Below are 24,646 nucleotides of genomic sequence, written 5' to 3' on the forward strand. Positions count from 1 at the left end.
ACCGGTGATGTCTAGCTAGATTTTCTAGCGATCAGGAAGGGTATAGTCAACCGTTAAGGTCAGATCAGTCAAGTAAAGTCAACAACTCAACTGTAAAGTCAACCTACTATCATTCAACGAATGATCAAAGAAACCCACGAACTATTTTAATAATTCTCCTCGATGACGATATTTACTTCGAAACTTCAAGAACCAAAAAGACATACATGTTAATCATCGATAAACACTTCTTCGAGCGTATGATCACAAAATTGCGATGGATCAGTAGATATGGTTATTTACAGGAAGCAATTTGAGAGAGTGAGTTATAGACCGCAAGAAAAGCCCCAAATCCATGGCCTCCAACCTCCAAATTTTGTTCTTCAGTACCTGACCACTCTGAAAGAACAACCAACCATCCCATGCAGTGGGCAGCTTACTTAGATTAAGCTGCCAAATAACAACATGGTGTATCAAAACCTAGAAAACGACGAAACATTCCTTATAAGAGTGTGGAAACCTCTCTCTAACAGACACGTTCTAAAACCGTGGGACTGATGACGACATGTAACAGGCCAAAACAGACAATATCTGCTAGCGGTGAATTTGGGCTATTACAAATGGTAGCATAGCCAAACACCGAGTGGTGTGCGAGAGAGAACACTGGCTCCCAAGGGAGTGGGTTGTGAAATCCCACATCGGTCGGAGAAGGTAACAAAACATTCCTTACAAGTGTGTGAAAACCTCTACCTAATAGACGCATTTCAAAATTGTGAGACTAACGACGATCGTAATGGACCAAAACAGACAATATCTGCTAGCAATAGACTTAGCTGTTACAAATGGTACCATAGCCAGACACAGGGCGGTGTGCCAATAAGGACACTAGCTCCCAAGGGGGTGGATTGTGAGATCCCACTTCGGTTAGAGAAGGGAACAAAACATTCCTTATAAGCGTATGAAAACCTATACCTAGCAAACACATTTTAAAACCATGAAGCTGACAACAATGCGTAACCGGCTAAAGCAGATAATACCTGCTAACAGTGGGCATATTATGCATGGACCCATCAGCCACCAACTCGGATACTAAACGAAAAAAAGCTCAGAAGAACGAGTTTTCATCAAACTAACCTTGATTTTCGCTTCACCTCGGGATGGAGGATTCCGCATCGCAGCTCGATTCGTGACGATCTTACTCATCTCAACAAGGGTTCATAGGGAGCAGGGCATGGAGAAACAGTATGATCCGGCAACTGATGCATGAAATCAATGGTCACTTCCAAGCATGACTGAAGAATCTTCTTTTCCAATCTAACAAGCTGAGTAGCAACTCGCTTTTTCGGGTTCAAATCACCATCGGCCAGCTGATCAAACAAATGGGTAAGCAAACGTGAAGAACAATGGATTCATAACGAAAACATTACCAGAGACTCGTCGTCGCTCAACGTAGTCGGGTAGCCAGCCAGTCGTCGCTCGAAATAGCCAGCAACTTGTTCCAACACAGCTCTTTCCATGCAAGGGCTCACCTAAGAAGCAATGTTTCAACATTGGTGGATTGCCCACATTGGTTCATAAGCCAACAGCCACATTTAAAACTTACACGACAGACAGGACCTTGAGAAGAAAGAACAGACAGCATAGCTGAAGGATCAGTGACATAGCCAAGCCTAAGATGAGGAAGCATGTCTAAGACAGCTTCTTTCTCCTTTCCAGCATAAATCTGTGTCAGAAATGAAATTTTATGAAACACAATAGCTTAAACACTTCATTTCTGTCGGTGTTTTGAATTCATACATAAAAGGTTTGTATTGATAATCTGCCATTTCTTTGAGCAACCATTCTTTTATCTTGATATTGAGGATCTTCAGTGTTCAAAGCTGCCTGACACAGAGAACAAGGATGTTAAGTGATATTGATCCAAAAGATTGTGAGTTACAATCAAACATGAAGGCTTACCTCGACTACTAAGCGATCGTAGCGGTTATCTTCGTCGACGAATCCATAGTTTAGGAGTAGTTTTGAATTAGGCTGTGGCCCGCACCTGTGCTTGAGTTTGAACAAGAATGAAAATCTTTCTAAATGAATTAAGAATAGGTAGCATTAACAAAAATAGTAATTGTAATAGTCTAAGCCCACCGTTTACAGATATTGTCCTCTTTGGGGTTTCCTTCAAGGTTTTCAAAACGCTGTTTGCTAGGGAGAGGTTTCCATACCCTTATAGAAAGAATGTTTCGTTCTCCTCCCCAACTGATGTTGGATCTCACAATCAATCTACCCCTTTGGGGTCCAGCGTCCTCGTTAGCATTCGGGCGGTGTGCCAGAGAGAATGCTGAGTCCTGAAGAGTGTAGACACCGGGCGGTGTGCCAGTGAGGACGTTAAACCCTGAAGGGGGGTGGACACCGGCGGTGTGCCAGCGAGCACGCTGATCCCCGAAAGAGAGTGGACATCAAACGGTGTGCCAATGAGGACGCTAAGCCCTGAAAGGGGTGGACACTGAGTGGTGTGCCAGCAAGGACTTGAGCCCTGAAAGGGGTTGGACACCGTTGTGCCAGTGAGGACGTAAAGCCCCGAAGGGGGATGGACACTGGACGGTGTGCCAATTAGGACGCTAAGCCCCAAAAGAGGGTGGACACTAGGCGGTGTGCCAACAAGAACGGTGGGCCCCAGAGGGGGGTGGATTACGAGATCCCACATTAATTGGAGAGAGGAATAAGTGTCAACAAGGACGCTGGGCTTCGAAGGGGGGTGGATTGTGAGATCACACATCAATTGGAGAGGGAACGAAGCATTCTTTATAAGGGTGTGAAAACCTTTCCCTAGCCGACGCATTTTAAAAACCTTGAGGGAAGCTCGAAAGGTAAAGCCCAAAGATGACGATATCTGCTAGCGGAGAGCTTGGACTGTTACATCACACAGGAGCACGGTTGCAAACTTACCAAACCGCTATTGATTCCCCAGCCTTGTACGGCTGATCAACCACTAGTTCCACAGCACCATCAACAGCAGTTAGCATTGCCTTGCAATGGCTTCTATAAGCCAACAACGGAGGGCCAAGAGGAACCAAAGCAAATCTCCGAGCCAAACTTACATTCTATATTCAATAAGCCTTTAGATGATCAATTTGGAAGCTTCTTAAGAACAAAGGATACCTTAAAAACATCGAAAAAGAACATGGAGAGATGGTGAAACTAAACATGTTTGAATTACCTGTAAATGCACCACACATGATTGAACTGCAACAAAGGCTTGTTTGAAAATCTCAAAGGAAAATGCTTCCGTTGGAATATCATATGGGTATTGCTGCAAATTTCCCAATAAAAATTAGTCTAAATCATCATCTATTATATACTCAACAACTTGATGGATTACCTGAAACAGAGAGCCAGCCATAAACCACACAGTGTCAAGCTCATTATACTCCTTCTTGATTCCTTCCGCCCGTTCGAGAACTTCTTTCTGATCCATACAAGTACGAATTTTAGGTAGGAATTTTCCAACTCAAGCCCACCGCTAGCAGATATTGTCCGTTTTGGCTCGTTACGTATTGTCATTAGCCTCACGGTTTTAAAACACGTCTACTAGGGAGAAGTTTCTACACCCTTATAAGGAATATTTTGTTCCCTTCCCCAACCGATGTGGGATCTCACAATCCACCTTCCTTGGGGGACCAGTGTCCTCGCTGGCACACTGCCCGATGTCTGGCTCTAATACCTTTTGTAATAGCCCAAGCCCACCGTTAGCAAATATTGTCCGCTTTGGCCCGTTACGTATCACTATCATTACTAGGGAGAGGTTTTCATACTCTTATAAGGAATGTTTCGTTCCCTTCTTCAACCAATGTGGGATCTCACAATCCACCCACTTGGGGACCTAACGCCCTCACTGGCACACCGCCTAATGTCTGGCTCTAATACCATTTGAGATAGCTCAAGCCCACCGCTAGCAGATATTGTCTGTTTTTGCCCGTTACGTATTGCTGTCGGCCTCACGGTTTTAAAACACGTCTACTAGGGAAAGGTTTCCACACCCTTGTAAGGAATGTTTCATTCTCCTCTCCAACTGATGTGAGATCTCACAATCCACCCCTTTGGGGGCCAGCGTCCTCTCTGGCACACCATCTGGTGTCTGGCTCTAATACCATTTATAACAGCCCAAGCCCACCACTAGCAAATATTGTTCGCTTTGGCTTGTTACGTATCGCCATCAGTCTCATGGTTTTAAAACGCGTCTACTAGGGAGAGGTTTACACACCCTTATAAGAAGTGTTTCATTCTCATCTCCAACCGATGTGGGATCTTACACAAAATGAGTGACTAGGTGAACTACGCTTACAATAAGTTGCATAACAATCTTGTTACCTTTGTCGAACTTCCTGAGAGGTAGTCGAGTTCAGCTTCCGACCATAGAAGAGGCGACTCAATGGCTAGTTGGCCCCTCCCACGTTGGCGATCGAGCTCTCTAATGTAAGGGTACCAGAAAGACTTCTTTCCTTGTTTCTTTTCATACATCAAGTACAAAGCTAAGCATGCCAACTCTGATAACTTGTTGGTGGTTAACAACTCGGCTGCAAGAAGATCCAAACAGCCATAAAAGTTATGCAAGCAAGATTGTCTTCCTGCTTCCAAAATAAGAGTAAAAATTGTCCAAAGCAATGTTGATATATTGTCCTTTTTGGGTTTTTCCTTTCGAGCTTCTCCTTACAAATGGTATAGAGCCAGACACCAAGCGATGTGTCAGCGAGGAGGCTAAATCCCGAAGGAGGGTGGACATGAAACAGTGTGCCAGCAAAGACACTGGACTTAGAAGGATGATGGATTGAGGGGTCCCACATCGACGGGAGAAGGGAACGAGTGCTAGTGAGGACGCTAGGCCTAGAAGGGGTGGATTGTGAGATCCCACAACGGTTGGGGAGAATGAAACATTCTTTATAAGAGCATGCAAACTTGTCCCTAGCAGACACGTTCTAAAAACCTTGAGGGGAAACCGAAAAAGAGAAAGTTCAAAGAGGACAATATCTGCAAGCGGTGGGCTTCGACTGTTACAAATGGTATCAGAGCTAGACACTAGGCGATGTGCCAATGAGGAGACTATGCCATGAAGGGGGTGGACATGAAACGGTGTGCCAGCCACCTGGCTAGGCTTCAAAGGAAGGTGGATTGGAAGGTCCCACATCGATTGGAGAAGAGAACGAGTGCCAATAAGGACGCTAGGCTCTGAAAGGGATGGATTGTGAGATCTCACATCAGTTGGGGAGAATGAACCATTCTTTATAAGGGTGTGAAAACTTCTCCCTAGAAAAAACTTCTTAAAAACCTCGAGGGGAAGCCTAAAAGGAAAGCTCAAAGATAACAATATTTGCTAGCGGTAATCAAATTAGCCAAAGGTGGGTGTGCGTTCATGAGCCCACGTTAAAGTTCTAAGGGGTGGACACTGGGGAGTGTACTAGCAACAACACTCAACCATAGCAAGAAGTAGCAAATGTTTTACAACAGAAGAAACCATACCGACGGTCTCATTTCCAAGAACTCTCTCAAGCGTCACGACCAAGGAATCCGGCACCGAAAATGCAACATCACCCACCTGAAAAACCCAACAGTCTCCAAAAGCTCCCCAATGAAACCATTGAATTCGCAATAAAAACACTTCAAAACAAAAACCCATAAACAAAATCACCTCAAGATCTTCACTGGCAGCCACATAATGTATAGGCCAATGATTCTTATCATGCCAAGCCTTCTCCTCAAGAACAACCTTGCAAGGAGGAAGCCCATTTTTGTGCATCCAAGCCTTCAAATCTCCAAATTCATCCTCTTCCTCCTTACGCGACCTGGCAACAAGGGTATCGAAGCTTGAAGCAGAATAAGCATTCCGGCGACGAGTTGGCCGTAAAGAATTCGAAAAACCAGAAATTCGCCGCGCAGAAATGGAAGGTTTGGAGCGGAGAAGAGGGCGGTGGGAGGAAGGAAGAGAGGTGTCGAGTAAAGGACAGAGCTCCATTAGAGGGGTTGAGAATAGGCGATTGTTAGGGTTTGAGGTGGATGGATGATCGGGGAAGAAGAGAAGTTGACGGCTTCATATTTGCTTGGCTTTCACAATCTCGAAATTTTTGTGGGATTTTTGGAATTGGAATTGTGTCAAAATGTTAGGAAAAGAAAGTGATGGCAGAAGAGTTGGAGGGAAATGGAGACAGGCCACAGCAACAGACAACTTATGTTGTCGTTGGAGATCATAGGACTTGGTTTAAGTTGGTTTATAAAGGGAGCTGGTTAAGGTGATACATCTTAATAGGTAAGAATAGTCTCAGGTTATTGTATAGGAAAGTGAACTGACTTGGATTGTGAGTTATTTTTACTGTTTGTAGTTCGTGGTTAACAAATCATGTATGGGCAGAGTTCGTACACTCGTAACGATCGTGTGGCCGAGCTTGTACCTAGTATGCAAGTGTCATGGCATTACCTAGGTTAACTGGAGTTCGAGCACGATTTCCTTGTCGATTGGGCTACGTGAATTTGTCTGATAACATCCAAAATATAAAAAAGATGATAATATATTTCTATATATGTATTCTTTTCACATTACACTATTATTCTTTTTTAGAGATAACAAACGAATAAAATATTGCTTTTGTCTATGTCCATCTTATAAAAAGAATATTATTTTTATTGTTTATGAAATATTATTAAATTAATTAAAGTATTTTTCCATTAAAAAGCTTATAAAAAAATATATTGAGTCATCGTCTCTGTCACTATCCCTATCTCTACAAAATATATATATATATATACATACATGCAAGAACAAATATTAAACTTGATAAACCAATCCACACAAACAAATTCAACATTCAAAAGTATCTAAGAGTTACTAGTATGGTTGAGACCAATGCAACTCTTATGCCTTAGAAAATTATTTGGAAAAAGTAATTATTAGAAAAGAGGCAGATTTTTTAATCCATGTCAAATCATTGTTCATCTTCACTATGACATTTTTCCTTGTCAGAGATTTAGAAGAAACTCACTGCACCTTCAACAATTCACTCATTCGGGTGTCTTGGCCTATGCCTTTCCTGGTTGCACTGCAACTGAGTAGCTAGGTGGCCGTGGATTCTCGTTGATGCCAAAGCTTTCATATGCACTCTCGCACATTGTTCCATCCTGTTGAAGAAGACATAGGAACAGCAGGATCAACAACAACAAATTGAAGAGTTTACTATTAAACATCATGAAAGAGCTACCATTCATTCAAATAACAGTTGGGCTATTGAGATAAAAGGAAAGAACTGTACCTACAAGAGCTGCCTCACAATCAAGTTGAACACAGCTCCAAGGTTGACGCTCGGACTTGGTCTTGATCACTGAATAAAAACTAGTTCAATCAGGTGCAAATTGACTCCAAATCAGCCAAGTAAGTCTGCCACACTAAACATTGCCCAATGGAGGTTTCTGAACTCAACCCGCATGCTTCTAGTACCCGTGGAAGAGGGAGGAAGACTGGGCCAGAGAGACCTCAGTCTCGCCCTTCGACATTGTACAAGAGGTCGGCCTCGAGAATTTGTCGAGCTGGTCAAAATCGAAGACAGGTTAGAGGTACTTTCCCTGACCTCATGGCAATGGAGGTACTTAAAGAGAGGTCATCCAACTTAAAGACCTACCTAATTCATAGCATAGCAGTGAGCAGGGACCTAAATTTACAATGAGTAACGCTATTTCATAGATAATATCTTACACATCGAATATGTCAGAGTATCTTATAAAAACACAAGCACAACTTATATTCCTTTGGAAGTACCTTGAAGAGACCCCCAATGGCAGATCGGCACATCGGTAGAACAGTCTCAAGTTCGACATATGTATGTACAATCGTGCAGGTAAAATATTCTAAAGGGTATACCTCAATAGCACTCTGGCGCCCTGTTCACCAGAGATGAGACACCAAGCAATCTGGAGCAAGCAAACGACTGCCTTTACTAGAAAGGATTAGCAGTATTTCAACGTACAGTACAGTAGATTTGTAAATATGTGAAGAATTTATACCCAGAACTCTCAAGTTTCAATCAATATTTTCTCGAGCATATTTGCTTGTTCGTCCATATTGCAAACAAACTTGGGTACGAATAGATGCCAGCCTTTAACGTCTACAACTCCGCTCGAGACGAACATCGAAAGAATATTCAAGAATTCTCCTCCTTTTCCCAATTTGAGGAGCCCTTCAGCCAAAATTGAGTAAGTTGATTCATTTGGCAAGCATCCCTTATCCAACATCTCCTCCGCTACTTTAATCACTTCCTCAGCTTTACCAACTTTAAGAAATCCTTTTATCAGCATATTATAAGTAAATTCACTAGGCATACAACCCTTTTCCAACATGTCATCCCACAACCTAGCGGCTTCACACAACTCCCCCATCTCACACATCCCTGCAATAAGCGTGTTATAAGTTAATAAACTTGGAATCGATCCCCTCTCAAACTCGTTAAATAAGTTTCTTGCTTCCCATATATTCCCCTCCTTACAAAGCCAATGAATAAGGGTACTTGTAATAGCATTATCCGGAGTACAGTTCTTATTCAAAAGCTTCTCCCACAGCTTACAACCTTCCTTTACCCTCCCCTCGTCGCACAAAACATCGATCACCTTACAGCAAAGTGCTGAGCTTGGTACATACTTCTTTTCAAGCATATCATTAAGCAGGTTAAGTGCTTCGCCAGACTTCTTCTCCCTACAATAAGCTTCAATAATGACTCCATAAGTAATATCATTTGGCTCAACCCCATTTTCTTCCATTTCATCCATCACCTTTACAGCTTCAGTGAATCTACCTAGCTTGATGTACCCATTCATTAAAATTGTATAAGTAGTCGCATCAGGAAGCCAACCATGATCAAAAAGCTCACCAAAAACTCTCTTGGCACTAACCATATCGCCTCTTGCAACATAACCACCTAAGATTGTAGTATAAGTAACCACATTTGGAACCATACCCATGGCAGGCATTTCGTCAAACACCTTCCGTGCACCCTCGACATCATTCTTTTCACAAAGCGCTTTGATCAAAATATTACAAGTAAACACATTAGAAACGACCCCAAATTTGGATCTCGAATGCTTAAACAACAAATGTACCAAAGAAAACCGTTTGTTCTGCACCAAAGCATTGAGCAACGTATTCAACGACCTCACCGAGCGTCGAACACCGAAGGTTTGAATACGTAGAAATGTCTTCACAGCCATTTTCGGCCGGCTCGCCAGCCCATAGTTTCTAATCACAGAAATGAACAAATCCTCACCGCAATTGATACCAGAATTCTTCAATTCCCCGAGCAAAGACTCGACAGGTTCAAAAGCTCGAGCGCGAGAGAGACGATGAATGATCGCATGATAAGTATCGTAATTATGGGAAAATCCGGGATGAAATTTGCCGGCGTAGTGGAAGATTTGAAGGGCGAGGTCGAGATTCTGTTGGCGAATGACCATAGCGACGAGGCGCTTGGGATAGAGACGCTGCGGCCAGGGCTTGATCGGCGGCGTGACGGTGTAGGATTGAACAGAAGAATCAACGGAGAAGATGAAACGAAGAGAAAGATTGGAAATTGGGCTATGGAGTGAAGTTGGAAAGAATTTGTTGTAGCGGAAGCAGTGCCACATGATTGATGCTTGAAAGTTTGAGGTTGAAGAAAGATATGGGTCTGTTCCTTACACATGGAAAGCAGCCATCGCCGCCGACAAGACAGTATTAAGGTTCTGGCGCGGTCCCAATCGGAAGGGAAGGGGAGGGAGAAGGCAAGATGACAACGACGACGACGAAGAATGGGCTTTCTGTCCGAATCTGAATGCGAGCTTGGACTTGGGTTTGGGCCACTGAGCATGTAGCCAGTTGCATAAATTATTTAAAATATATTTCAGACTAATTTTAATATTTAAATATATATTTTGGAGAGAATAAAATAATTTTTTTAAATACTTTTTTAAATAAAATCATTTTTTCTACTAATACTTTTGGAACCTTTAAATATAGATTCTTCAAAAATAATTTTTAAATTAATTCAAAATTTAAAGTATTTTTTTTATTTATTAAGATTTTGTAAAATAATTTTTGTTATTGTTTAAAATAATTAATTTTACTAATGTGCTTGTAAATAAATTTGAATTTGTTTTAATAATTTTTTTTTAAATTGGATATAGATTTGTCATCAAATTTTAAATTCTCTAGTATATTGTAAGTGCCTCAAATAAATAAATATATATACTAAATCATCTAATCGAACCCGCATATTGCACAATACTTAAGTTGATAGTGATAGCTATCTGAGTTAGATTTTAATGAGTATCTCCGGTGGTTTCATTTTGGACAAGCAAGTACCGGTCCTCGGATGGTCTACGTCGAAGAAGGTCAAATATATAAAAGGTTATTACTATGAGAGCCCATAGACTGCACGGTACTTTAGTTGACAATGACAAATATCTGAGTCAGTAAGTCCTTTTATGACGTTAAAAAGAACAAAAGTAGGCATTTGAAGGTCGGATTACATTTATATAATCAGGCCATAACATTACTGACATTTTTGTCAAAACTTCCCTTATAACTTCACTGACTGACTTCTACATTACAAAACTCACAAACAAACAAAATCAAAACTCAATATATTTGGTGGAGGAAAACTCCAGCATGATGATGTTATTATGTCAATTCACTCTCACATTCATATTTACTACTACGCCGCAATGGTTAAAAAGGATGAACCAAAACTTGAAGCTAAATCATGTGGTTAGCTTCTGAGTAGAACTTACAGCATTAATATGCTGAAGATGTAATGCTTCTAATAACCCTTTCCATGTTTCTCCGGGCCCTCCTGTTACTTGGAAGTCCACAAGTTTCCTCTGTCCTCTGTAGTACTCTTCCAATGGCTTCCTCTGAAATCATATCAAATTCAAATTTCAATCTTTCAGAAGGTTTTTCTTACTTCCAAACTAGTTTCAGACAACAAATACTCCCAAGTTCTTCGATTTTTTTACTTGGAAGCTTAAACAGGATACAGAAAAACAAAAAATAAAGAACAGAAATGGTTATCAATGGTTATCAAATGGGGTTTCAATTTTTCACATATATGACTTTGAAAAGATTTCTCCAAACACAGCGTGCTAGGTGGTCACAATCGCATTTTTTTAACAAGCATGACCATGACACTAAGCACATTTCTTAGCCTCGATGCAACAATATGTGTGCCTCATCACCACATGTTCTTTTTTCTTTTCTTTTTGTTTGTCAATCTGAATATTCCTAAGAATTTTCGTATATATAAGTAAACACATAATGCAACGGCCAACCACTTGTAGTAGATATTGTCCTCTTTGAGTTTCCCTTTCAGACTTCTCCTCAAGGTTTCTAAAACGTGTATGGTAAGGAGAGGTTCCCACACACTTATAAGGAATGTTTCGTTCTCCTCCCCATCCGATGGGGGATCTCGTAGCTAAATTGCAAGGCTTACTATTGAATATAAACTATTGGAATGCCTACTTAAAAATTGAATGTTACCTGCTCCATAGATGTCATTTCTTTCCAGGAATATTCTGTAGTAGCAGAAAGGCATTTCGGCTCTTTGTCCAGGGGCTGGAGATTTTGACTGCTCCCAGAGCTGCATATGGTGCTATATTCATGAAAGCCAGAAAAGTTTCCAGAACCCAGATTCTTTCTAATCAAAGGCTCTTCAGTGGTTTTGAAATTAATGACCAAATCAATATCTGCAGTTTGGTCAAGAATCTCCTGCAAAAATGATCCACCCATTCAAAAGCAAAACATTTAATAATGCCATTGAAGAACCACGAAAAAGAGTTTTAGGCATATCATTGAAAATGGAGAAGAAATGTCAAATCTATTCTTGGGAAGAGAGCCATACTGCTTGATTCCTTGTTCTTGGAATTCCTTCAAGAATGAAGCCCGATTCGCCATTGCAATACCCTTCTTCTAGCCTCTTCGACAACAGTCTGAAAATGATTTCTTCCAAAACAGGCTTTCCTTCATTGATTGAACTAGCAATCTGAAATGGAGGAAAGGGAACAGAACAATTGAGACTATCTCATTATACAAACCAGCAAGAAGTAGAAATTACACAAATTTATTTCAAAATGTTTCACAATATTCCTGGTTTATCATCAATTACGCAGAAACAAGATTCTTAACAGTCATTTTATAATACAAATTAGAAATCTAGAAATTAGAAAGATGTCAAAATGCAGAAAGTACATGCATTCCACCGCCAAATTTCACCTGCTAAATATCTACTTCAAGTGAAACTTTACATATAGAAATTAGAAAGAAGAACAAGAACCTGCTGGTAGATAGAAGACCGAGGATTGAGCTCCTGACGAACAAGACTCCCCATGGAAATATGAGGAACATCGAGAAGCTTCGAGAGCCTCTCTGCATAAACATGCTTCTTCGACCCAGGGTCTCCTAAAACCACCCACTGCACTCCTCTTCTCGGCATCCACCCTCGAGATTCCGCCATCGCCCTGCCCTGGCTCCGATCCCCACTCACTCTCTCGAATTCCTCGTCGTCCTCATAGTAATCGTAATCCACCTCCAGTGCCGCCGCAGATCCATACGCTCTTCTCGCGATCGGAGACTCACGGAAGCAGCGGATCGGCCGCGCCACCGCGCTAAGGCGGCTGAGGACGGACATGGCGGCGGCGAAGTTTGGGGTTTTAGACGAAAAAAAAGGAAAATAGAAGAAGAAGAAGAAGAAAACAGAGAACTTTAACGGTTCCACATAAATGGAAAAAAGAGGTTTTAAGACGTGAAAGAATAACTAAATGCCATTGGATTGTCTCTTATTTACAGACTTGCCATTTCTTTCTTCCAATGTTTTAGGGTTCTATTGGAGAGCGTATGTGCCACGTGTAATTCTGTCATTAGTTGATATTTTAAAAAGTTTTAATTCATAATTTCATGGTGCCACGTGTCATGTATACATACCACATTCTATAAATATAATTTTTTTTAGAAAACTATTTATTTCTAAAAACAATTATATTAAATGGGTTTTTTCCTTCTTTTTAATTGAGTTCTAAAAACAAGTTTTAGGATTTATGTTAGTAAAATCTCTAGGAGATTCTAGAATCTCCGTCCCAATTCTCGTACGAAACATTTCGAAGATATGGAAAATGAAATAGGTGACGGAGATGGGGATGGAGAATGACTCCCCTTCCCGTCTCGTCCCATGAACATCTCTCAAAAGACATGAACAAGTCATTTAATCAAAAGAGAAGGATGGATGACAATTGGGCTAACTTGATTCACTTCACTTGTGTTTCAGTGGGCTACGGCCCAATTTATTCGCCCATGTGTCCGGCCCATGATTATGGGCCCACCTTCTATGAGGATATATATGTCTTTTTGTTTCTATTTATTTAATTGTTTGCGTAAATATTTGTTTTGAACAGTAAAGATATAGTAATATTCAATATTTAAGATTATTTTTGGTTCAATAATGTTGACTTAATTTGAATGTGAAATAAATATTTATTTTAATTAGTTTGAATTTCCAATTTATTTATTCAGATTTTATATAATACTTCTCTCTCCCGTTCAAACACGGATTTCCAAACCCATTTGAAGAGAGTCCACGTGTAACTTAAACGCCATGTATTAAATGGACATTTATAATAAGATGTTTTTTTTTTTTTAATCTAATTCAATTAACAAACGAATTATTTGGCTATTGAGACGAGAAAAATCCACGTCACTTTCTTTCTCTCTCCTACCTGTCATGGGTCAACTTTTAAGGGGTATTATTGTAATAATAAGAAAAATGAGGAGCAATCTGAAATATATAAACACGTGGATTATATTAAAGCTTGCCGACATACATAATTCTTCTCCCAATTTTCTTTTTAATATTAATCAATTATGTAAGAATTAAATTAATTTTTACCATATGCAAATATTATAATAAATAAATTATGAATTTTTTTTTAAAATACATCATTAAAATAGAATAAATTTAAAAGTACGGATATCAAAATGAAATTAAAAAAAATTAATAAATTCGTCGATTTAAATGTAAAATATTTAAATACTCCATTAAATTACAATAAAATGTAACATATAAATTAACATTTTCACCGTATATGTTTATATATCATTTTATTAAAAATAATTGTTTTTGTTTTAGAATATTAAAAATAAAATTTAAACAAATATTTTAGAAACATGAATTTGGTACAAAGCAAATTCATTGATATTGCTAAATGCCAAAATTACCCTCTAAAAAAAGACAAAAAAAAAATATTATTGCAATGATAATTAGAGGAATAATTGGAGTTTTAATAAATAAAAATTGTATTAAAAAACTATTTTAGTCTTTAATATTATTATTTATTTATTTGTAGGAATAAAATGCAATAATTCATTTATTTTTTAAAAGAAAATATTTTATGCAAATTATATTATTTTCTTATAGCTTAATAGATATTTCTTAAAATATATATTTATAATAATAATAATAATAATAATTTTCTAGAAATATAAATAGTCACTTTCATCCATTTAATAATTATATAAAACAAATTAAAAAGGGAAAAGTAAATTAGCATAAAATAAAATAAAAGAGAGTCATATTCAATGGGTTGAAAAGGTGTATTATTAGATTTTGATAAAATCTAAATAATTATATTATTTTATATTCTAACATTAAAGTCAAATAAAACACCTCACCATTCTTGTTTTTTTTTTTTTTTCATTAAATTAAATTAATTATTAAAATACAATATATACTCTAGAGCTAAGAAGTTGACCTTAAAAAATATTAATTTTGTCTGATAGGTCCTTCAATTTTAATGACGTGGATCATACGTGTCTAAAGACTTTTAATTTTTAATTTTAAAATTAACAAAGACTTTTAGGCTATTTACTTTTTTTTTATTTACTTTGAAATTGTTACTCAAAATATAATAATAATAATAATAATAATAATAAAATAAATACCACATGGTACAATTTAGAACTCCGAGAGAATTTCAAACTTTGCTTGATACCTAAAATCACCTAAGTTACGGGATGTGATTGACCATCCTCGTTCATTTAATCATGTTCATTGAGAATGAGGCTATGTGTCATTCATAACATTGGGACATCTCAATATCCATTTATTTGAGTTTTATCGGAGCATTGGACCCTCTCGTGTCTATGTCATATCATTTATGGACTCTGTATCGAATATCGACCATATGATCCAACTTTCGACACATGGCTTGAGATGTAATGTCAATACACCCATGTCGTCTGATACTATCCTTAAAAGATCCATTTCAAAGAAAATTGTCCTAGATACTCGTCTTGCAATACTCGCCTTTATTGTGACAGACTCATAACTCGCTTAGACCATAGGGCTAAACAGTGGTATATATATAGTTAGTGCCCAAATAATTTAAATTATAGACTAAGTTTTAATATCCCGTTTGATATTTATTTATTTATTTTAATTAAATTCCGATTCATATTCTCCCTCTAATATAATAATTTGTGTTGAAAAATAAGCACACAATTTTCACTTATTTGATTTCAAGAATTTTTTATAAAATATTTAAAGAAATGTAAGCTAAAATTTTAAAACTGAAAAATTAAAATTTAAAAACTCAATTTTATTTTTCTGAAATTAGCTAAAAATTAAAATATTTAATTAGTAAAAATGAAAACACGAATCTAATTTAAAAAAATCAAATAATTACAAGATGGAATTAAATAATTTAGCTTATATATATAATTAAAAAATTTACTTGAGTCGTTTGTCAAATGTAGGATCAAGATTGAATAGCAATTCACGTTATTTCTTCAATCAACTAAGTAGCATTTCGACACGATGTTACAGTTCACTGGCCACCACTTGTCATTGTCTCTCCTTTTCAAGAGTATGTGAGAGAAGCAACAATGAAGTCAATACGGGAGCAAGCGACATTCATTCATGCTTCATTTAGCAATACATCATGCCACCAAATGCACGACATTCCGAGACACGTTTCGCAACAAGCCATGCAAAGGTTGAAGCGATATACAAAACGACCTTCCAAGCTCATCATGCACCCAACGAGAGGTGTCGATAGAAAGAGACTCACAAGACTCAATGCTACGAATACCTAGTACCTAGTAGTCAGTTGTTTCTTGTTTATTTATTTATTTATTTATTATTATTATTATTATTAATTTATAATAAATAAATAGACTTTATTTTCTAATTTTCCTAATTCAGCATGACAATTAAAAAATCAAATAAAGTTATGCTATAAAAAATCAAAAGTGACTTTAGTTAAAAGCAATTTTATATTTTAATTATAATATATATATATATAAAATAGTCATTTATTTTTAAAGGTTCCTAAAATTTTAGTAATGTCAAATCACAAGAAAGGACATGTTTTTGGAATTATTTAAAAAGAACAAATTGGGATAAAAATAATTTAATTATAATTATAATTACTTTTGTAAAAATACTATTTAAAAATTATTTTAATATTTGATTCCACGTTATTTTGATCGCATTAAAATACTTTTTTTTATTACTATTTATTATTACTAATTAATATAATTATTTTAATATTTATAATTATTTTTTTTTTCATAATAATTTTAAAAGTGGAGTATTTTTATGTGAGACCCCATATTAGTTGGAGAAGGGAACGAAACATTCTTTATAAGGATATGGAAATCTCTCTCTGGCAGACACGTTGTAAAAATTTTTAGAGAAAGTTCGAAAAGTAAAACTCAAAAAGGTCAATATCTGTTAGTGGTAGGATTAGATTGTTACAAATGATATCAGAGTCATGTTATGGACAGTGTAGCGATGACACTAGGCTCTGAAGGGGGTGAATTAAGAAATCAAGGGAGTGTGTCAACTTCTTTGTATCAAAGTCAGGTTATGAGTAGTGTGCAGCAATGACACTGTGCCCTGAAGGAGGTAGATTGAGAGATCCTGGTGGTGTGTTTTAGTAGACACACTATAAAAACGTTGAGGGAAAGCTCGAAAGGGAAAAACTCATAGAAAACAATAGTGAACTTGGACGGTTACAAATGGTATTAGAGCCAAGTTATGGGTAGTGTATAGCGATGACACTACACCCAAAGAGGGTGGACTGAGAGATCCGAACGGTGTGCTAACAAGAACGTTGTGTCTCGAAGGACGGTACAAAAAAAGAAAAAAAAGCTCCCATTCACACAACATTCATTTCCAATAATGTTTGGCATTGCCCCACAAGCTAAGGCAACCTTCTCCTTTCATGCCCAAATCCTCTCTCTCTCTGATAGTGATTGGTCTTTCAATCTCTCTTTCCATTACAACACTTCCACTACCCAAACCGTCCTCTTCTTTCATCTCCCCACTTCTCTCTCTAAAACCCCATTTTGATTTACATTTCCAGTTCCTGATGATCACGCAGCCATCAATTTAAGCCAAGAACAGAGCAAAATCATCGATGGGTTCCTGTGTTTCAATCCATAGAAACTCCGATTCCGCCGTGAAATTTCGACTCTCAAATGGCTCTAAACCCAACGGTTTGCCAATTCCTCCTTCCCCCATCAAAGACAACGACACTCCGATCATCGGAAACCCTCCCATTCACGGCGGCGTCTTCGTCAAATCTCAGAGCTCCCCTTCTCACTTCGGTACTCTTCCGTTTCTTCTTCTTCTTCTTCTTGACTTTGTTCAAGTTTAATCGGCTTTGTTTTCTTCTTTTTGTTTCGTTTCTCTGAATTATTTCTTGCTGATTTGTTTTAGTTGAGTGATGAACTTTGCGATCTAAAGTGTTCGCTTCTTGCGTGTCCCTGATTTGACTTTGATTGCTTTCACATGATCTAACCCTGTTTTCTTTTTCTAATTCAATATCTTATAGGATCATTGTTTAATTGGAATGATAAAGTTAATCTAGGTCCCATTTGTTTTATTTTTATAAAAAATTGAGATATCGATCTCTTTTCCAATGTAAATCCCCAGAGATTGATGAAAAGGAGAAGAATTTTCCCCTTTCTTTTCGAATAATTATTCATTAAACTTAGAGAAACCCCAGATTTCTGAGAGGAACACCAAGTTTGAGGATCAAATTTTGAGGAGGAATTGGCAGAGTTCTATGTATATATTGTTATCAGTGGATTGATCCTTTGATGGGCGTTTTTTATAATTTGTTGCATACCAGAGTTCTTGAGTTTGTCTTTTGATAAGAACATTGTCATGAGTTTCTATCCATCTCACATGGAGCATGCCAGAGTTCATGGAAAGTGAGGAATGCCTACTCAACATCTTAAGTCCTTATCAGCAGGGCCACCCCTTCGGGGCTAATTGATAGCTATTACTAAGCTGCCAGTCTATTACAAGTTTAGCTTAGCCTTTCCTGTTTGGTTCATTTTGAAGAATCATTTGTTCTTGTATGATCATTTGTTCTTAGAATTGCATAGATGAAGCACTTTCTGTTCTTGGACTACTTTCACAAGGTTGCTGTACTTCACTTATCTATGTTTGGAGTTCCATTTTTAGTGAGTCTTTGTTGCTTTATGTTACCGTCCAAGCCCACCGCTAGTAGATATTGTGTAACGGTCCAAGCCCACTTTTAGCAGATATTATCCTCTTTGGACTTTCTTGTTCGGGTTTCCCCTCAATGTTTTTAAAATGCGTCTATTAGGAAAAGTTTTTCATACCAAGGAATGTTTCATTCTCCTCTCCAACTGATGTGGGATCTCACAATCTACCTCCTTAGAGGCCTAGCGTTCTCGCTGACACACCTCCCAGTGTCTGGCTTTGATACCATTTGTAACAACCGAAGCCCACCGTTACCAGATATTTTCCGCTTTGGCCAATTGTGAGATCCCACATCGGTTGGAGAGGGGAATGAAGCATTCCTTATAAGGGTGTGGAAACCTCTCCCTAGTAGACGCGTTTTAAAACCGTGAGGTTGACAACGATACGTAACATGCCAAAGCAGACAATATCTACTAGCGGTGGACTTGAGCGTTACATGACTTTCACGGGCTGCTATTAGAACGCTTTCTTGCTTATATTGTCATGGTGAGTTCTTTCTTTTGTGTCCTTTCCTGAGAGAGTTCTTCACACTAGTCCTTGTGTTTATATACGTTTTGCTATCTATCTCGCCTACTTTTGTATGAACTCTGAAATGGCTGTTCTATGAAAGAAGCAAGTTGACAATGGAGCTTTAAACTGGTCTCATAGGTAGCAAAGATGATGCGTTTTTCGATTCCCGAGGCTGGTTGGATTCGGATTGTGAAGATGATTTCTACAGTGTCAATGGTGGTAAGTAGTCATTAGAATTTTTTTATGCTGTTAGTCTCCTTGCCTAAAGCATTCAATTGCAATGGCTGCAGATTTCACCCCATCACAAGGAAACACTCCGGTACGCACGAGCTTCTCCTCCGGTACTCCACGGATCAACCAAGTTCACGTCGTCAATGATCTAACTCCAATTGCCATGCCCAAACCATCACCAACAGGAAAGAAGAAACTGGCTGAACTTTTCAGGGATAGCTCAAGAAATGGCACTGAGATACAAACCAAACCAACACTAAATGAACTCGCCCTGCAATCAAATCCCGAAACGCCTTACATGTCAGGAACAAACTCCGTATGCAGCAGCGAGAGGACCTCAAATGGAGGAGATGTCTGGATTGAAAAGGAGAGACGATTTGGATCTGCACAATGCTGCCTCCCAAGCTTGGGATCACGTCGTAGCTTCGGCGACCGGAGGAAGAAGGCAAGTCCTGCCATAGCTGTATAAACACAACGCTCGATCAAACACACCACGAGCTGCAAATTCCCTCTGATTTTGTGCCATTGTGAGACCCCAAAGCTCATGGAGTAGCTCACAATTGTTCAGAAATGTGTAAAGTCCTGAAATATCAGATACAGATATTGGTGTTGTTGAAGGCTGTGTCTATATATAAACATGTCTTAGATTCTTAGTACATTCATATCAGAATATCTTAGAAATCAAAGAGGAGAGAGGAAGAAGAAGAAGAAGATGAAAGTAATGGGACTTTTTTGGTTTTTCCTGAGAATTATAATAAACAACCTTTTTCATAAAAATTGAATTATCATATATATATTTTTTTTTGCTTAAGAAATCTCTTTATATATTAGGTATGTTCATGTAACCCGATGTAAGGACCCAGGTCACTGCTAGCAGATATTGTCATCTTTTGTCATCTTTGGGCTTTCCCTTTCGGGCTTTCCCTCAAGGCTTTAAAACAGTCTGCTAAGGCTTTCCCTCAAGGCTTTAAAACAGTCTGCTAAGGCTTTCCCTCAAGGCTTTAAAACAGTCTGCTAAGGAAAGGTTTCCACACCCTTATAAAGGGTGGTTTGTTCTCCTTGTTCTCCTCCCCAACCAATGTGGGACATCACAATCCACCCCCTTCGGGGCCCAGTGTCCTCGCTGACACTCTTTCCTTCCTCCAATCGATGTGAGACCCTCTTTGAGGCCCAGTGTTCCTATTGGCACACCGTCTCGTGTCTACCCCCCTCGGGGAACAGCGAGAAGGCAGGCACATCGTCCGGTGTCTGGCTTTGATACCATTTGTAACGACCTAGGCCCACCGCTAGCAGATATTGTCCTCTTTGGGCTCTCTTTCGGGCTTCCCCTCAAGGCATTAAAATGTGTCTAGTAGAGGAATGTTTCCACACACTTATAAATGGTGGTTTGTTCTTCTCCCCAACCAATGTGGGACATCACACCCGAGAACCCAAACAACTTGAACTATCCAACCAAAATCATTAAGGTTGAATTGGGTTGAATTTTTTGAAAGCCAAGAATTCAGGTCGATTCGCGAGTTGACATTTTCTTGGTTAAGTCAACCCAAAAATAGGGTTACAACAACCCAACCTTATCTTACTTTTAAGATTATTACGGGTTGGGTTTAATATATCCGTGTAAACTTTCAATTTTGTGTCTAATAGATATACGAACTTTAACAAGTTGGTTAAGAAATGATTAAAAATAATGCATAGTTACTAGTATCAACAAGATTTGTCTTCCGTGGACCTCCAAGTTAAGCGTCTTTGGTATCACAATCGCACCCTGTGGGCCTCACAATGTAATTGTTTAATACCTACACTTAGGTTACTGTTGGCATGGATGATGTATGAACCTCAGTCCTCCGACTCCGCTCTTGACAAATAGTTTTAGAAAATCGAGTTCAAGGAAGTTTTGGAAAACAATTGGTAGAAAGTAATAAGTAACAACGACGACTCTAATAGTATATAACCTAGGTAGAAAAATCAGCTATTAGTCACATTTCTTTACCGTACATTTTAGTCTTAACAAGTGTAGACATGATTTTGGCGAAGGGTCCTACGTACATAAATTCTAATAATAAATGACTAACTAACATGAAATCAACGTTTAGTGCCGACATAAGCATGCCCATGACAAGGGGCGTTTAAGGTTTATAATTTAGGATTAGGTAAGTAGTTTATATAGATAATTATTGAATTATACTTTAATCCACGTGTAAAAACCAAAATTTACCCATTTTTCCCTAAAAAAACTGCCACGTCCTCAACGTGGGGCCTTCTTTCTCTCTCTCTCTCATTATAAAAAGCCTTAACCAGGGAGAGAGATAGAGGGCTAATTGAAGTAGCGACGGTGGAAATGGCCTTCTTCCGGGGGTTTTCTGTTATGATGACGGCGACGGCGGTGGTTCTCGGTGGTTGTTTCGGCCGAGGCCACGGTGGCGTCCTTGGTTCGCCGGAGGAATTGGGCATCTGTGCTTCTGCTGTTACCATTCATGGCTATATGTGCCAAGAAATTCAGGCAATATATATATATATATATATATATTTTTTTTTTTTCTTTTCCAGAAATTAAAATATATATATATTTTTCTTATCTTGGATGTTTTTCAACCCATAAAAAAAAATTAAAAGGTTTTTAAATTTTATTTTAAATTTCGTAATTGGGTAATTAATTCAAATCTTTATTTAAAGAAAATTAAACTAATTCTAAATGAAAAAAAAAAGGTTTTTTCCCTAATTTAAATAAACTAATAAATTGAGGCAAAAACCATTCTAATTAAAGGAATGTCCTCATAAATTTCCAATTATGAAATGAAAACTTTCGGTTCAACCGTAACCCTAATTTCGATGTACATAATAGGTGACGACGAAAGATGGATATATCCTAAGCTTGCAGAGGATCCCAGAAGGTCGCTATGGGAGTGGCTGAGGAATCAAGAAACCGCCCGTTATCGTACAACATGGTATTCTCGTGGTATGTTTTCTTTATCCATTTAATAATAAATTTAGTCGTAAGGTGGTAATGTGACGAATCTGACTTTGACCAAGCTACTGAACCGGAACCCATTTATTCTTTCCCTCTTGAACTCAGTAAAACTATTTTCATTGTCATATATATAAAAAATATCATCGATTCTGAAGATAATATTTTAAAAATTATTCTAATAAATTCATGTTATTGACCAATATGAACCTAGTTCAGCTAATATAAAATATATATTATTGACGAAATTATCAGAGGTTCGAATTTATTATATTATTAAATTAAAAAATTATAGGTAATTTTAATGGTAAGGATTGAGTTTGTGGGTGTGACATATTATTATTATTATTATTATTATAAATTAAAGTTGGGTTAATTTGTATGCATATATTACTCCACTAAAATAATATATATATATATATATATATATATATATGTATGTATGTTTGTTTAGATCTCGGGTTTCAAATTTTTATTAGGTGGGGTGGGACGGAAAAACTTTTCTTGTCCTTGTGTGAGATTCCACAATCTCACATTGGTTGGGAAGGAGAACGAAACATTGTTTATAAGAGTGTGAAAACCTTTCTTTAGCCGAAACGTTTTAAAGCGTTGAGAGGAAGCTCGAAAGAGAAATCCCAAAAAAGACAATATTTGCTAGCGATGCTGGGACTTGAAAGGAGTGGATAGTGTGCGAGTAAGAAAGCTGGGACCTGGGGTGGATAGTGTACCAATAAGGATGTTGGGACTTGAGAGGAGGTGGATGGTGTGCCAATAAGGACATTGGGACCTGAGAGGGAGTGGATAGTGTGTCAGTCAAGACGCTGGGACTTGGAAGTGGATAGATAATGTGTCGACGTTGAGACCTGAATGGGGTGGATAGTGTTAAGAATATTTAATAATAAATTATAGTTTACCATATATATTATATTTGATATTTTATTATAGTTTCCATTTATTGTTATTTTTATTTATTACATATGCGATTATAAATAAGATAACTTTCACACCATTTAACTGTGGTGAATTAATAAACATTCTTAAATAGTATGTGTGCGAGTAAGAATGTTGGGACCTAAAAGGGGTGAGTTAATGTGCCAGTAAAGACGCTCAGACCTTAATAGGAGTGGTTAATATGCCAGTAAGAACGGGGCGGGGCAAGATAGAGATAGGAATAAAAATATAATCTCGTGTCCGACTTGGTCTAATTATTATTATATTGTAATTTAGTTTATAATTATATTGTGGATTTTTATTTTTATGGAGGATGGGATGTCATGCCTTCTGAACTCGCCGGAGCAGAACCTACCATTGATTCTCGCCGATAACGGCTTCGACGTTTAAATTTCCAACACACGAGGGACTCAATTCAGCCGCCGCCACACCGCCCTGAACCCCGCCGACCGGGACTTCTGGGACTGGTCATGGGACGAGCTCGCCGCCTATGAACTCCCCGCCGTCTTCGACCATGTTTCCCAACAAACTGGCCGGAAAATCCACTACGTCGGCCATTCGCTTGTGGGTTTATTTCAATTTTCCAATTTTTAATGATCGGAGTATAACGGACGGTGTTGGATCGACAAGGGACGTTGATAATGGTAGCCGCGTTGTCGGAAGGGAGGCTGGTGAACCAGGTTCAATCGGTGGGGCTTTTGAGCCCCATTGCTTATCTCAGCCATATGATCACCGCTGTCGGAGCCTTGGCCGCCCAATCGCTCCTCGGCGAGGTGGGCGGCGATGAGTTTTGAAAAGGGATTTTATAATAGAGCACCGTCGCCACGGCGGCGTCGGCGGCGGCGGTGTGGCGTTTCTTTCTTATTGGTTAACCCTTTATTTAATGCTTCTTGCAGATTATTAAGTCGTTGGGTATTATAGAGTTCAATCCAAAAGGGTAAATAACTTATTTTCTATTTTCTTAGTAAAATAAATTAAATTAATAAAAATAACCATAAAATTTATAATTTTTTCTATAATACTCTTAAATACTTTTTTAAAAAAAATTTAAAAATATCAGTTATTATTTTTTAATTTAATTTTATATAAAAACGCTATTATTTTATTTCAAAACTACATTTAAAATTTTAAAAATACAAATGAAATTTCAATTTTTTTTTCAAAAATCGATTGTTCAATCTTCATCTTGTAAAAACGGATGTGATTGATGACACTAAAGATCTACGTCCAGTTCATTCAAAACTATGCCGATGTAGATTACAGTCATGGGCATCAATGCAAATGATATGGTTTACAAACCTCTAATTGCCTTGTTTATATTGATTCGAATCTAAAAGAATGACACAAACACATAGAATTGAGTTTGTAGCAATAAAGGTTTCAAATAGTAAATAATTTGGAGTGTAAACATTCCAACCTGTTTTAGTTCAACATGGGTTGATTATAT

The 24,646-nt window shown here is 38.0% G+C and overlaps 4 protein-coding genes and 1 pseudogene across 16 annotated transcripts; 2 read left to right on the plus strand and 3 right to left on the minus strand.

The window, feature by feature from the left end:
* Window positions 1–179: 179 nt before the first annotated feature.
* On the minus strand, window positions 180–6,133 carry LOC111481486 (ribulose-1,5 bisphosphate carboxylase/oxygenase large subunit N-methyltransferase, chloroplastic-like). 2 transcript variants are annotated; one of them, XM_023126933.1, is made up of 12 exons: window positions 5,657–6,133; window positions 5,488–5,563; window positions 4,342–4,547; window positions 3,353–3,439; window positions 3,191–3,283; window positions 2,920–3,074; window positions 1,939–2,023; window positions 1,777–1,863; window positions 1,583–1,702; window positions 1,407–1,508; window positions 1,114–1,346; window positions 180–429 (listed from the first exon to the last, which is right to left on the minus strand). In XM_023126933.1, the coding sequence occupies exons 1-11, from the start codon at window positions 5,978–5,980 to the stop codon at window positions 1,179–1,181; spliced, it is 1,503 nt and encodes a 500-aa protein (XP_022982701.1). In that variant the 5' UTR covers window positions 5,981–6,133; the 3' UTR covers window positions 180–429; window positions 1,114–1,178. The 2 variants fall into 2 exon arrangements, with proteins under 2 accessions (XP_022982701.1, XP_022982700.1); XM_023126932.1 differs by having other exon boundaries at window positions 4,342–4,601.
* Window positions 6,134–6,775: 642 nt separating this feature from the next.
* On the minus strand, window positions 6,776–9,824 carry LOC111481484 (pentatricopeptide repeat-containing protein At5g16420, mitochondrial). Of its 12 annotated transcripts, none has more exons than XM_023126931.1 (4): window positions 8,017–9,824; window positions 7,874–7,923; window positions 7,269–7,542; window positions 6,776–7,137 (listed from the first exon to the last, which is right to left on the minus strand). In XM_023126931.1, the coding sequence occupies exon 1, from the start codon at window positions 9,625–9,627 to the stop codon at window positions 8,026–8,028; it is 1,602 nt and encodes a 533-aa protein (XP_022982699.1). In that variant the 5' UTR covers window positions 9,628–9,824; the 3' UTR covers window positions 6,776–7,137; window positions 7,269–7,542; window positions 7,874–7,923; window positions 8,017–8,025. The 12 variants fall into 12 exon arrangements, with proteins under 12 accessions (XP_022982699.1, XP_022982696.1, XP_022982697.1 ...); XM_023126928.1 differs by having other exon boundaries at window positions 7,874–7,940; XM_023126929.1 differs by having other exon boundaries at window positions 7,264–7,542; window positions 7,874–7,940.
* A 662-nt stretch (window positions 9,825–10,486) lies between these two features.
* LOC111481491 (probable adenylate kinase 7, mitochondrial) lies at window positions 10,487–12,732 on the minus strand. The gene is made up of 4 exons (XM_023126937.1): window positions 12,309–12,732; window positions 11,877–12,017; window positions 11,516–11,743; window positions 10,487–10,893 (listed from the first exon to the last, which is right to left on the minus strand). The coding sequence occupies exons 1-4, from the start codon at window positions 12,660–12,662 to the stop codon at window positions 10,741–10,743; spliced, it is 876 nt and encodes a 291-aa protein (XP_022982705.1). The 5' UTR covers window positions 12,663–12,732; the 3' UTR covers window positions 10,487–10,740.
* A 4,522-nt stretch (window positions 12,733–17,254) lies between these two features.
* Window positions 17,255–19,988, plus strand: LOC111481493 (uncharacterized protein At3g27210-like). Its single transcript, XM_023126940.1, has 3 exons — window positions 17,255–17,635; window positions 19,191–19,271; window positions 19,343–19,988. Exons 1-3 carry the CDS (start codon window positions 17,446–17,448, stop codon window positions 19,750–19,752), a joined length of 681 nt encoding a protein of 226 aa, XP_022982708.1. The 5' UTR covers window positions 17,255–17,445; the 3' UTR covers window positions 19,753–19,988.
* Window positions 19,989–21,612: 1,624 nt separating this feature from the next.
* LOC111481995 lies at window positions 21,613–24,140 on the plus strand (annotated as a pseudogene).
* Window positions 24,141–24,646: the final 506 nt, after the last annotated feature.

The sequence above is a fragment of the Cucurbita maxima genome, unplaced genomic scaffold (assembly GCF_002738345.1).
Source record: "Cucurbita maxima cultivar Rimu unplaced genomic scaffold, Cmax_1.0 Cma_Scf00007, whole genome shotgun sequence".
In the NCBI taxonomy this organism is placed as follows: domain Eukaryota; kingdom Viridiplantae; phylum Streptophyta; class Magnoliopsida; order Cucurbitales; family Cucurbitaceae; genus Cucurbita; species Cucurbita maxima.